The sequence below is a fragment of the Merops nubicus genome, unplaced genomic scaffold (assembly GCF_000691845.1).
Source record: "Merops nubicus isolate BGI_N331 unplaced genomic scaffold, ASM69184v1 scaffold10665, whole genome shotgun sequence".
In the NCBI taxonomy this organism is placed as follows: domain Eukaryota; kingdom Metazoa; phylum Chordata; class Aves; order Coraciiformes; family Meropidae; genus Merops; species Merops nubicus.
In genome coordinates, this window is record NW_008610376.1 from 73,414 (window position 1) to 88,298 (window position 14,885).

At 41.3% G+C, this 14,885-nt stretch overlaps 1 protein-coding gene across 1 annotated transcript; it reads right to left on the reverse strand.

Moving 5' to 3' along the window:
• Window positions 1-1,691: 1,691 nt before the first annotated feature.
• Window positions 1,692-9,868, reverse strand: PRICKLE1 (prickle homolog 1 (Drosophila)). The gene is made up of 7 exons (XM_008940900.1): window positions 9,737-9,868; window positions 7,371-7,484; window positions 6,393-6,530; window positions 5,681-5,884; window positions 4,929-5,115; window positions 3,920-4,783; window positions 1,692-2,548 (listed from the first exon to the last, which is right to left on the reverse strand). The coding sequence occupies exons 1-7, from the start codon at window positions 9,866-9,868 to the stop codon at window positions 1,692-1,694; spliced, it is 2,496 nt and encodes an 831-aa protein (XP_008939148.1).
• Between the last annotated feature and the right edge of the window lie 5,017 nt (window positions 9,869-14,885).

The following is a 14,885-nucleotide window of genomic DNA, read 5'->3' on the forward strand; positions in this document are numbered from 1 at the left end:
ATCTAAAACATTGGAAGACGTTTATTGTAACTTAAAATAGCTCCTACTCCATATATGTGTTCAAGGCAACTTCTGAGATTACCTACTACATATAGTTTTCTGCCAGCTTGCCTTCCATAACAACCCAACATCATCTCTCTTCCTTTATGTAGGTGAACTTCAGGAACTATTTTTAGGCAAGGAGGGGAACAGCAATAATAATAATAAAAAAAGAATCCACAACCACAGGATTTGCATCTTTGTTGTACTGATATATTCCAGGCTTGTGTGGTTTTTACATTTATATAGTTTACATTTTGCTTGACCCATAAATAACACTTGCAAGATTAAGAGGGCCATAGTTTAGGGAGTATTTACATAGCCCCACCATGCATACAGAGCTTTTAATACCTAGTAGACAAAATTAACCTGTTTTGCACTAAACATTTTTCAGTATTTTTCAACTTAAAACCCCTGACTAAAATACAAGCAATATTTCATCCATAATGCTGCTGTTAAACCCCTAACAAATCTAATTTGATATTGTAACAAACCTCTTCAAATTCAGGGATATAAAAATATTCAGCTTTTAAAATTTTACCTGTACAATATGTACATTAGTATTTGCACTGTTAAATTATGAATACATTTAAGCCTATGAAATACTACATTATAAATATCAATGTTTTTTGATTTAGAATTGCAGCTAATACATTTTAAAACCTGGATAATGCATTTGAAAAGACACAATTCTGGAGCCTAATCCTTTAAGCCCTTATGAAAGTATTTGTTACGTAAGTAGATTCATTGACTTAAATGGAGTTACAAGCCTGAGCAAAGGACTCCAGCAGTTGTACCTCTCTCTTTCACTGCTGGGGCTGAGGGGCACGGCATAAAAACATCACCACTCATTGGCAGCCAAGTCCAATTCCAGAAGCTGAATTAATATCTTCTTTTAAAAAGATACAAAACAAAAAACAAACAAACAAAAAAAAACCACCAACAAAAAAAAAACACAAACCAACGAAAACCCCAGCCTTGCAGAAGGATGCAATTCTTTTAAAATTGTGGAGGGAAAAAACATGGAAGTTAAATATATCAATCACTTACTGCTGCTTTAAGATACATCAAGGCCTCAAGCATTTCAGCTCCCACATTCTGATTTTTGCCTCCTTAATAGTGGATCTTTGGAAAAGTAGCATTTTCCCAAATTAAAAAAAAAAAATCCAGTTTTTGTAAGGGAACTTGAAGGAGGAAGAGTGAGCTTTATCAATGAAGAAAGGGCACAGTATAGAGCCTCCTTCTTGGTGGCAAGAGGAACGAGTCAAAGATCACCCTGTGCAAGTACAGCTACAGCACAGGGCTATTTTATTTATTGATCTTTTTTGAATCCCCTCTCTCAGATAATTCAAACATAGGTGAATAGTGAGCATAAAACGACTACAAAATGTGTGTATCAAGAACTGCAATAACAGTATTTTGACAGCTGAAATATAATATGTAAACCTAGCAATATTTGAGCAGGCCATCATTTGGTATGGTGACATTTCTGAATGTTACTTGTACAACGTGAACTCTGGCAGGGTTATCATTTACACTGGCAAAGCATTAAGAGCCTTAGAAACTTGCCTAAGTACAGTTATCAATATAAAAAGATGTGGTTCAAACTGTAGCTACAGCACTGACAGGTCTTCCCAACTGCTAAAAACAATTTAAGAAATGATGCAGTTTTTTCCTTTGTGCCCCCTCTTCTTCTTTGATTTGGTTGTCCTTTGCCCAAACTGAGAACTAGATAATGCAGTAGTCGGACCAGAAAGGTCATCTGTATAGTATGGATATCTCAGCGATCGTGGCTGTGGAATTGGCTGTCCTAGGAAATATCCTTCCTCTTCAGAATCGGAGGACGAGGATGAAGTTGAGCACCAGGAGTCATCTTCCTCACCATATAATCCAAAGAATTTATCCACCACCTGATTCCGCAGCGCATAGTCAGACCTCGTATGGGCATACTGTCCATACAGCTCCGCATTTTGAATATACGCCCGAATCTCACGGGAGCTTCTATTTTGAATAAATTTTTCATGATCCTGAGGGGAGTAATAACGAAATCTCTCTCTTGGAGAGCACCTTCTTTCTGCGGCCAAGTTAAGTGCATTATCCGAACGCGACTTCCTGCTCCTCCTGCGATGATGGGAAGGTCGATTTCCGCGCTCTTCAAAATGGTAAACGCGCCTGCGAGTCCTTTCGCTCATGGGAGGCTGGCGTATTTCAACGTTCTCGTAACTTCCATTGTCAATAACATCATCTGAAAACTTGACTTGCTGTGGTCTAGACTGAGATTTAGATCTTCTCAGCACAGGCATATGCACCGGCTTTTCCTCTGGCAAGACCTTTTCCTGACATAACTCTGAGCTCAGACTCTTCAAGGACTCTGTGCTCCGGTGGAGCATTGAAGAATTCAGAGTTCCCATGTTGCTCATCTTCTCACAGTCCTCTACCTCCAGTTCTTGGAAAGTTTGCAAAGAGTAGAGAGATGGCCGTGGCTTACCTTCTCCATCCATTGAAGCCCCTGTGGTGGGAATGGAGAAAGAAGGAAAAGGAAAATGAGAGGATTAGCAAAGAAGTGAACATTAACCATTTCTTTTCGGTAAAAACAGACTTCATTAGTGGTTTTTGGAACTATTACCAAATGGAAGAATAAGCTCTGTTTTGACTTAAAACATTTTAGCTCTGATGATCAAAGAATTCACTAATGTTAGGACATCAAGAGCAGAAGAAGTTTAACAAGTTTAAAATTTTTAAACAGCTAGCTCTAACACACATACAGCGAAACCTCTAAGAAAAAAACCCAACAACTTAAAATTATTCTACAGTCTGTGTTTGACATTTTTAAGGCTAAAATAGTTCATGTTTCTGGTATTACTAAATTCAAAACTCCAGTTGTTGCTACAGGAAGCCCAGACTTACTGCCTCACGAAGAAGGAGCCTTACCCTCCAAAAACCATCATCAGTAAGCTGGCCTGGTTTACTCCATTTTTCTGTCTAGTGACTCTTCTTCCCCAGAACAGCAGCATCATTCTGACCTTCCCAGGTGCAATACCTCTAGCTCCTCCTCCTCTCATACCCCCTGAACCAAGCTCCCCTCATCAGTTCCTTCATTACAGCACATGGCTGGGCCTGAGCTACACAAGTAGCTACAATAATCCAGGTTATAGGGAGGAAAGGATGGGAGAAGAGAACAGGACAACTTTTAAAACGGGTACCACCTCCCATACCTAACTCCCAGGATTGTTTTTTTTCTAGGGGGATAGGAAAGGAAGGTTAACACACACACACTTGCACATCTGATTTTTCATCCCCTTTGGCTAATTTCAATCATGTTTGACAAAGAGGTTCACAGAACTGAATTATCAGTTTCTCTTTAGTCAATGGAGAAGGATATTCTCATAAACCTCATTTCCTAAGGCTAAGGAGGTTACCACCCTTTCACATTTTCTACATATTTTTACAAGCAAATCAGGAAATCACCTGGAGTTTTGCAGATTATCTCTAATATTCCCTTAGTATATAATGTACCTTCTTGTACTTAAGGTATGGGGGGGGGAAAAAAAAAAATCTTCATTTGCTTAAAGTGGTGGTTTGCATATAACAAATGCATAGCTCAAGACCATTCTTATTCTGTTGAACAATATATTTTTTTTTTTGTGATAAAGCCAAGGAAAGATAATTCTAAAGGAAAAGAGAAGTTAAATGGAATTTAGGTAGCAGAAATGGATCTTGTGAAAGACTATGTGCTTGATGAAAGCTAGCGCCTGCTTTAGGTGCATCTCTTGCCACTGAAGCTTTTTAGAAATCTCAGATATGAAGAGTTAAAAATACCCCAACGTGCATGCTTTGATTGACCTCTCCATCAAAGCCAGTCATTTTTTCCCCTCATTACCTGTTATGTTAGACAAAGCCAAAGAATCCATCGAGTCTCGAACGCTTTGTTCTTGCTGTTTCAGGTCAGACAAACATTCAAGTGAACCTCCATACCACGGTGTTTGGTCATGTTTGTATCCTGATGCCCCGTGTTCCATGTCTAGCTCCTGGATTTTCCTGCTGCTGGCAGGGCCTGGGTGACTGCCGTACGCAGAGTCGCCCAAGCCATCTTGTGACTGGGCCCAGTACATGTCTGATTGATACTTCTTGCTTGCTAGGCTTGGATTACTTTTTTTCAAGTCCAACTTGCTCTTGACCATGCTATCGGAAATCCAGTGTTCGCTTGATCTAACGTCTACTTCAGTGGGCTGCTGGAAGAGGCTTTTGTCACCGAACTTCAGAAGAAGCTGAGTCATGTAGTCTTCATGTTCAGCCCATTCTTCAGGGTCTTCAGGCATTTCTTGCTCTACTCTTCCTTTCCAGAAGTCTTCATTGACAAAGCTTGCCTCTTCCCTTGAAAGGCTTAAGTCATCCAGCTTACGAGAAAGAGTATCATCGGCGTTGTCCGAGAGGCCAGGGAACTTGTAGTTGAGGGCCGGCGAGAGGAGGAGAGACTGGCGGCACTGGTCAGCCGACCGGCTGCTTTTCCCCATGCGAACGCTCCGGCGGGAGTCCCTGGATCGAGCCGACTGGAACGCGGAGTCAGAGGAGTCCGAGGCGTGAACGTCCTCGCCCAGGCTGCAGGTTTTGGAACAGTAAATCTGCCCTTGCTTTGGAAGGAAAGGGCAACCAAGCAAAGAGGTCTTGCACTGAGCGCAAGAAAAGCAGGTCTCTGTGGCGTGCCAGTGCTGGCCATCATAGGTCATCTGAGCGTGGTCAACACCTGGAAAGGGAGGAAAAAAAAGCAATGCTCTGGGTTTCTCTAAAAAAGTAACTTGCAGAACCCACACTTCTAGAACACAAAATGTCGTCATAAAATTGGCTTTCCCTTAATTTGTAAGCTTATTGCTTGAAAAGGACATACTTACCAATGTGTTCCCCACAGGTCTCACAGTACTCCGCATAGAGAGACTCAAAACAGTTGCAGCAGAACGGTCGCCCATCCTTCATGATGTATCTCTGCCCACCCAGGATTGTTTCACACTCGAGACAACAGAAGTGCTTCATGTGCCAGTGTCGGCCCTCAGCTTCTGTGCACTCATCAGCAAAAATGATCTTTCCGGAGATAAAAAGTAAACTTGTAGTTAAGTGGCCAAAACCTCACCTTGGTAGTTAGAAAACATGTAAAGTATCTTAACTGTCCTGTTGACACACTAAGTTTATTTTTATTTAGCTGTGTTTTGAATACTAAGATATAAACTACAGACTCCCACAACAACTACCACATTCTGACCTTTCCTGTAAGAAACAAACCAAGTAACCCCTGTAGTTTTTATAAAGTAAAAAAAAAGAAAAAAAGAACATAAGAACTCAACTATTAAAGAAGCTGCTATCAGGATGATATTTTGGAGTATTTGTACAGATCCTTTTTTCTAACTCACACTACAAGATTTAATTCTAAAATACAAACAAGCACGTGCCTGTAAATACCATCATATTGCTTGGAAAACTGCCAATTTGATGAGAAAGGAAACACTCCTCAACCTTCAAACACATCTGTGCAGCAGAGTCCTGACTTCTTAATAAACGAATGCATCTGAAGCCAGCAATTGCCCAAGTGATGCAGTTTGTTAATTGAACAACAGGAGTGTAGGCTGCCGGTAAAATGTGAATTATTTACCTCATCACAGGCTGAACATCGAGGTTTGAGAAGTTCAGCGTGGTGTCTGCCACAGTGAATTTTTCCATCTTGGTAGAAGTAGATAAGGTCAACGAGTAGCTCGTTGCACGTGAAGCACACAAAACAGGAGGGATGCCAGCACACACCAGGCCCAGCTCTTGAGGCAAAAACTGCAACCTCACCACCATTTACTTTTGTACCACACTAGGAACAAAACCAGAAAGTGAATGCACTTCCCATCCCAATCTACTAACTTCTAGCATGTAAGCTAGGTTAAAAAACCAAACCAAATATGCAGGTTCTAACAAAATTCTGACAAGAGGGGAAAAAAAATATTTTCAATTTTGGTCTAGACTAACTCTGTGCATCAAAAACCTTTTGTGAATACAAGTTTCTTTTATACATAGTAACATTTTTAAGCCTGTACATTTTTTTTTCTCATTAACTTTAGTATGAGTCAGCAACATTTTTTTTTCAGTAGGAAATACATCAAAGATTCAGTTTGTTCCCAGTATCAATGGTTGTGCTTTGCTTAAGCAAGCACTACTTGCAGTTTCCATGCAGTTTCAATTATACTCTTTTTAAGTTATTTCTTTTTTTTTTTTTTGACATTCTGACCTAGACAGAGATAAGCTTACACGTCATATTGATATCCTGTAGTTTTACATTATTCAGCCTGCTAGCTGGCTTGTGGCACCAGCAGTGGTATTACCTGTTCACAAACTGCATGCATCACTGCTCTGGAGAGTAGTTTAATAGTGCCCCGGCCCAGTGCCTCCTTTTTGCGCTGAGAACTGAACATCTGCAGTTCCTTCTTTTCTTCTTCACTTAACGACTGGCAGTATCTCACCTGCCGGTGAAAACACAGGAGAACTTATTTTAGATACTGAGATTTTCAAGTAAAAGGTTGAGAAGTAAATGCATGTACGCAAGAAATTCATCAGGCATGCTGTCAATCATCATTAAACTTTTCCAACTTGTCTTCTCTAGCACATTAATAACACGGCATAATACGACTCTATGATAACACAGAAGTAGTACGGAGAGAGATTCTGGCATTACAAGGAGAAGAAACCTGCTATACTAAACTAAGAAGTTGTCTAGGCATAAAAAAGCTAATCCAAAAACCTGGTGCTACCCCAAAATAATGGCACGAATCTCAATCAGCCTTAACCATAAATCTAAAGGACAATGCTAAATGCCCACAACTCAGCATTGCAGTATACACGAGATCTTAAGTACTGACACCCCCGCCCCCTTCCCTTACAAAGAGCTTGTTTGTTATTTCGACTTCTACTCCAAATTACGCCGCATATCTGAGATGCAAACCTTTTATTATCACAAGGCATCCTTTTTGTGCGCTACAATGCAATTCCAGGAATTTGTAGGTTCCTGGTAATTGGTGGGTGGCTGCAAACACCATAAAACCAACTTGTGTTAAGTTTATTGCAGTGACACCAGCCTCCCTAACAAGCAAAGGCAGTGTCCTTCCAGACAGCTCTTATCTGCACACAAGCCCGCCGGACAGCTAAACAATGGGCTCAGTGTACACACCGTGCTGCTTTATCAGTCAGATGCCACTGCAGGCCAACGTTTAGGCTTGTAATAAAGACACAGGTAGGTAATTCTCCACGTAAAAGCCACCAGAGAGACCCAAGCCCTGCCGGTGCCCCCTAAATTCTGCGTTTACCTCATTGTCGTGGGGCGGCAGCTGATAGAGAAGTTGTTTAATTCGGTGTTTCTCCCCAGGGCTGTTAACGTAAGGGACCTTCTCCTCTGGCAAGCAGGCAAAATACAGCTGGACCTGACCAGGAGGAAGGCAGAGATCAGAGTGGGGGACACACCCCAGGCTGCAAGCCTGCTTCAGCTACTGTTTTACCTCAAGTCTCATGTACAAACGAAGAAGGTTACGCCACATTAGACCCGAGACAGGGTTTGCGCTGAAAATACGAGACCCAGATGAACCAGCTCAGCAAACCTGAATGGTTTCTGATAAAACTAGCACCCAGCTGCTGAATTGCTTTCCTGGAATGCAGTTTGCAGTGACAATTAGGGGGGTGTCATAAATTATGCACATTTAATGTTCTCATTATTCCCACCCCCTTCAGGGCTGGTCAACAACCCTGTGGAAATTCCAAGTTCCCCTCTGCAATTTACCACACAAGGCATGAAGCTTTCCAGAAAACAGCCACTATATAAACAAATTTAATTTGCTCTCTGCATTTTACACATTGTTGAGACAAAAGCTGTTTTGTAGTCTCCTGCTGATCAGGTTCACCCAAAGCATCAGCTTTCATTACTTCCATGTGGGCTTTGGTAAGAAGGTGGAAACATCCTTCCCTTGGGAGGAGGCTGGATCCAGCCACGTTTCAATCAGATGCAAATTAACTACAACACTTTCACAGGCTGCATGTTTTTGATAAAGAAATCAGTTATAGGTGTACACACCTATCAATCTTCACTCCTCTTTTTTTATTTTTTCTTTTTTTTTCAGGAGAAAATTATGACAGGAAAGCTGTAATGAACACTGTGACAAAGCCCAATGGCAAAAAATATTTTTGTGGAACAGCTACAGATTTATTGTTTTTCCTATGCAGTTTCCAGCTTGTCACGAGGCCCGAGGCTGTAAATAAGAGCCGACTATTGGCAAAAATATTACTTGCCATCCAGATTTAAATAATGTTCAGGTCAACAGCTTATCACTGTGCAAGACAGATGAAAAAGAAGCTGTAATCAGTCACTTCACTCAGGAAGCAATCAAAATTCTGTGGGAAAGGTTGTACGAAACATGACTTGGTCTTCATTTAACCAAAACTTAAACATCAGAAGTCTGCTGTAAGCCCACTTACTACTGGACTGTATTTCAAGAAGCTGCAGGGAAAGACAACAACATGCAGTAAGAAGAGAAGCTTTAAAGATACTTCATGCCCTTTTATTAAGTTTACTGCACTGTTCTCAAAAAAAAAGTCATTCTTCTTGGAAGAAAAGGCCTTTAGTGAGTTTGACCTAGCTGGATTATAAGGATATTTTAGGGCATTTAATTGCTCTGGCAGAATGTTAGCTTGCTGTTTGCCTTAAGGTCTGATTCATCAGGATTCTTGTATATGCTTAACTAGGTGATAAAATGAGTTTCCCTAAAAATAGCCCATCATTTGCCAGTCCTGCTGACTTGTCACTTTATTCATGATTAGGAAAATCTCTGCATAGCAAAAAGGAGACATCTTTTGCACCTTTGTAACTATGGACTGTAGGAGCCTGCCAGCTGAAAGAGGGTTGCTCTGCCTCCCTCCGTTAGGCTCTACAAAGCCACTCTGTCCCTTTAACATCAAAGTCTGAATATTGGATATTACCAAGCAAACAGCTTCAGCACAGCTGCAATATCACTAAGTAAATGAATACCATGAGAGGTTCATTTTGCTCTCCCATAGCAACTTCCACTTTTATTTCCATCACCATGATATTATAAAAGATAAGGAAAAAGGGGAGAGGGCAAGGAACAGGACAACAGCCACGAGTGTCAGCTCCAGAGACCATACAAGAGAAATTCTGGCATGAACAAATGGCAGGCCTACAACTATTTAAACAAGCATAAAGTACATTACTACTTGTCACAGTGACAGGACACTTTTGTTTGTGTTTGCTGTAGTAACGTACCTTTTCTAGATGTCAAATGCCCAATTTTTAAAGAGTTGTACAAGTGCAGTGAAGTAATGTCCAAGTAGCACAATGCCACGACATATGCCATGAGCTTTAATTTAACCTAAAAACTTACTTCAAAGCGAGAAAGTAAACTTCTATGCTGCTTTTAGACTTGACAACACATACCTCTGCAGCACATACTTATTGAAAAATCTTGACTGGGAACTTTTTTTCAGGAACATAAGAATTTTAAGCTCTCTTAACACAGCCTCATTGTAATCGGAAATAATCTAAAACTATTCATTTCTCGTTTAAGTTATATATGCTATAACAATGCAATTGGACTTGCACAGGCAGCATATCACTCCCTTAGTCCTTACAAGGCTTATTTTAAAAAGGCAGAAGCACAGTTGGTACCTGCTCTGGTCTGAGGCCTGGGGGGACCCAGGCATATTCTTCCAAGGCACAGCCAGAGTCATCATCAGATGTTGAGCTTCGCTGACACCCAAAAACGAGGTTGTTGGCTTTGGCCTCCATCTCCAATGGCATAAGTGTGAAGTGTTAAATATTTCAGCTGCAGCTCATCAAGCAATTGATCTGGAGGAAGAGATTAACAGATCTTTAATAAATTTGAACATGCAATAACTAATTATCAGTGTAAATCATCTTACAACAGTTCAGTATTTCTTGCCTTGCCCAGAACAATAAATGATTGAAGCACCATGCTTCAAGCAATTCAAAAGGGCTTGAAAGAGTTATAAAAATAAAACTAATCAGGAAAAAGAAAACTAGACACACACTACCATGTTTGGCAACCACAATGTATTTCAATATTAACGCTTGTCATCTTTTACACTTCTGCTTGTTTCACATCACAGGTTATACGTAGGTGTATCTAGGAAAGACTCATTCAGCAGATATTAACAAAGGGAGTGACAGGAGCTCCTCCTGAAGTCATTACTACCACCAATCTAGTAACACAAAAGACACCACAACTGCTCATCAAAAGCTAACAAAATTGTTGGAGAAAGGCAGTTGTGCAAGTAGCATCCTGTTGTTCACAAGGTAGGCACAGAACAGTTAAGTGTCTGCTGGATTACTTCAAGAACTTTGTTTTAGCTGTATCAGAGTGGAAGGGCGTTGGTCCAGTGAAATATCTGAAATCCAATTATGCCAGATTAGGCTCTGTAAAATAGATCATGACTGTTCTGTTAATTTAAAACCCTACAGGGACATACTTCTGACGATTTATGAAACTTGGAAACCTTACTATCAGTGGGATCATTTTGAGTCACAACTGGCAAAAGATGGCTCTCGCCAACATCTGCAGCATTCTGCAGTAAAAACCTTATTCAGATCAATATCTTACATGAATTCTAGAATAAATTCTTAAGAAAGTCAAACCAGGAATTTCAGTGAAATACAGAAAACCAAAAGCATCTTGACTACTGGGGTGAGAAACAAGCTTGTTTTTACAGTTCAACATTACACATGAGCTGTGCCTTCCTCCTTTTAGGCAATTCTTTTACCTAATCATCTAAACACAGATGCAATTTTGTCCGTGCTACATCTGTGCTTTAGAAAATTTTAATCTCCTTGACATACAGCCTTGGTGGTGGGTCTAAAAGGGAGAGCCATCTAAAGCTTCTGGTGGGTCTCATGTTACATTTCCAGTCTCATCACCACCAGATTAGAGAAAATAAATTGCTGCTAGATCACAGGAGGAAGAAAGATTTCCTCCTCCTCCAAGTGTGATGCACCGGTCAGTGCCAGGCTCTGTTGATTCAGTACATAGACCCAAACCTGCTCCATGAGAAGTGTCCACAAGCATCCAAAGCTACAAACTCATTGCAATGACAACCTTCAGTATTACACAGTCTACCTACCCCCATTTTCAATATGTCTATACATTCCCACAGGCAATAAAGAGAGCTAGGATTACTTAACTCTTCCACTGGGCTAGCACTCAAATTAACTTGTCTGTTAACTTCACTCCAAAACCTTCCCACTATTTTTGGTGCCCTGCTAAGATGCCAACATATTTCTACTTCACTATAGTTGGACTGTAAAAGATTCATTTAATACTTGATGGGGCAAGCAAACCTGCCAACGTTCCTGTTGATAACAGGCTATTTCTATAAAGCTTGCAAGCGAGCTGTCAGGCAAATATGTCAAAACTTACTCTAGCTGAACAACTAGAAGTTAGCAAAACAGCTTCCCAGCTTAGCATCACCATATTACAAACTCTGTCAAGGAAGGCAAGTAAAACCAAGCTCAATCTGTAAAGCTCAATCCTATATATTTAAAATAGACATCCTGGTACATACTAGATCCCTTGCATTAGTTTCCTTCAGAAACAAACGATGAGACAAGTGATACAAAACTGTTTCCTCTCTCTCCTCAAGCATCAGGTATGTTTTTCTTATTGCTTGTACAAAACTGGGGTGCAAGGAAGAAGGGACAGAGGAATACTGTGACACAGTTAAGAAATCAGGCTACCAAAGAAGGCAACAGTGCTCTCTGTTGCAGATGGATGGGGATGCTCAGGTTGCCAGCCTGTGTACTGCACCATCTACACCTAAATAATTCTCAAGTATAAAATCACTGTGATTACCACCGAGAAGCCCAAATCTTTCCAAGATGATCTAAGCATATTTTTTTTTTAACAGTTTCCCTTCAGAAAGATGTGGATAAGTGGTTTACAATAGCGTGGCACTCACTGACGCCTAAGATGGTATATCCAGTCCTTACAGCATTGCAACACAAGAACTTGTGTTGGTCAAATTGCCACTTTCCAAGAACTGACTCTTGCCCAATAACCCAGGAATAAAAAGCATCACTAGGTGAAACACCTTTGCCAACATTTCATTAGGCATCCCGACCTCAACTGTACCAGAGGACGTGGACCTGAAATGCAGTTTAAGTGAAAGGACAGATGCGGCTCTGCCAGCCCCCGGGCCCTGGAGCAGGGCACACCCCCGGCCTGCTCACATGACACCCACCATGCACAATCACACAGGTAATTGAGCAATTGTTTCATATTGATTGTTCAAAAACTTCTCTCCATAAGATCAAAGATTAACTTCTCTGGCTTACTTTCTTGTCCTGAAAGACAAGGAAGTGAACCAAAATCTGAATGCAGGAAGACATTTTGACTTTCCTGAGGACTTCTGAACACTAAGGCTACACACCACTTCTATGTGGCAAAAAGCTGCGCTGGGCAGCGTGGCATAGCTAGGGTTCCTAAGTGCAGGAGCGCTGCCTAATTCCAAGGGAAGACAAGGCACTGGGACAACAAAGACCATGCTGCTTTTCCATGGAGACTGATCCTGCCTGGGCCACCACTGACCCATTCATTTCAGACAGCACACGCTCCAGCTCCAAGAGAACCCCAGACCCACAAGGCTGTTTCCCGGTGTTACAGGGCAGGTAGCAAGTACGGCTGGTAGAGAATAAAGGAAAAATACACCTTGCCTCCAGCTGTTAAGCGCAACTTTACAGTCGTGGTGCTCCTCCCCAGACAAAGCAACTGGAAAGGTTTAAAGCGAGGTTCATAAATCTCAATGAACCGAGATTACTCAAAGGACAGCACTCACTGTAAAGGAAAAACACTACCATGGAGCTCATGCTAAGCCAGCTACGAAATGACTGACAGTTCATGATATATCAATACGGCCATGTCACAAATATCGTGGTGTTGCTGAGTGAGGTTTCTGTAAGAGCCCAACGTAACAGCAGGCTATCTACAGAACTGTTTTAGCAATTGCTTGTTTAGGAGTTCTCCTTCCTCTCCTGCTCAAATGGAATTTGGTTTGCCTTTTAAAACTACAGGGTTCTTCCTCCCCGCCCCCCAGCCGCACTCATCCTTCAAAGTGGTCTGTTTAAAATGATTACATCCTAAGGAGGATTCAACTGAATATAAACAACAGCTGAAAAAATAAATGCTTTCTGAGGGATGAGTAGAAAGGTGGTCTTTCTACTCCTGCCATGACATCTATGAAACACAGCAAGGATGTTTTGTTTTGCTTTCTTAAAGCCTGTGGAACATTTTGAGGTTTTGGCTCTGTTCAAATACTACCTCTCAGAAAAGCTTCATAGGAGGTATTTCACTGGCAGCTTGACAACTATGAGTACTGTAATTGCATTAAACAGCTAAATTTGATTTAAAGAGAAAAGCAATTAATACATTTTTTCTGCTAAAATATTAAAATGACTGTATTATGACAAAGTTCTTTCTTAGAAGCGAAGACAAACTACACTCCTAATTACAAACCTCTTGGTACACAAAATATGAAGATGTCAAACTTGGAGCAAAGCTATTCCTGAACCCCATATATGAAGGTTATCACCAGGCTAGGATTTCCAGCTCACTGATTATGTTCACCCCTGCCCAGATAGAAGAGGTCACGATTTGTGAGCACAGTTAGACAAACATCTCCTTGCTCATCGCCTGCTGTTTTACTCTGTCCTGCAGGGCAAATTGTTTAACAACTTTTTTTGTTAGAAGGCTTGTTAACAAGGCTATAGGGGATACAAGATGCATATCACTTGCTTCCATTCACAATGAAGGCTCAACGAGTTAAGATTAGCATGGCCAGCCCATTCACCTGCTTATTTAATCCCTGCTGCATAACTACATCAGAAGAGGAAGGGAGTAATACAGCAGCAATAGACCACCATAAAATAACAAGGAAAAATGTAAAGACTATTTCCAATATGCATGGCACGAATGATCAGAAAGTCCCATTCCCTAGCTACATTACAAGTAACGTTGTTTACAGACAGCTCTAGAGCTTTGTACTTGGGAGATGTGGATCCAGAGTTGACGAGCAGAATTTTATCAGCACCAGCACAGAGTGGCTTCTTCAGCTGTCTTTTGAGTAATGAACTATCCAGAGCAGTAGGGGAAGGAATGAAGTCTGTATACTTGCTTATTCAACAGATCTTTAAATGGATTCTGGAAGTAAGAACTTCTTGCCCTTTCGTTAGCCAGTGTACAAGGACAGACAGAAGATTTAACCGCTTTCCTCCTCTAGCATCTTAGCACAAAGGTCACTTTCCCAACTGCAAGTCGGATGAACCCTCTTCGGGCTATTTTCTTTAGACGAGCCACACTGCAAACACAGGCTACCTGCACTGACAAAAGGAGGAAGCGCCGTGACAAAGCATCGCCCCACGCCAGCACATCTGATTGGGATGCGTTACGCTTGGCGCTGCGTAGCGCTGATGGAAAGAAAGAGCAGAACCAGAATCGCAGGCTGCAGTTAGGCGAGAACCGAGGCAGCGGCATTCTCACGGATGCTTCTCCCCCTCTCTCCGTAGGAGAGTGCACAGATTTAGAAAGAAAGAAATCTTGCCTTTTACAGTCTCCCATTGATTTTTTAAATTCTATTTTAAACAGCAGCCCGACTTTACTCCAATGTACACATATACTCAGGTTTCACCCCGTCACCTGTTGGCTCGCGAACAACACCCTTCTTTGTTAGGGCTCACAGCCCTCATTTGAGACAAGTTTCCAGAGAAAACACTTCAAGAAAGTGCTCTGTAAGTCACAAGACTGGAGTTG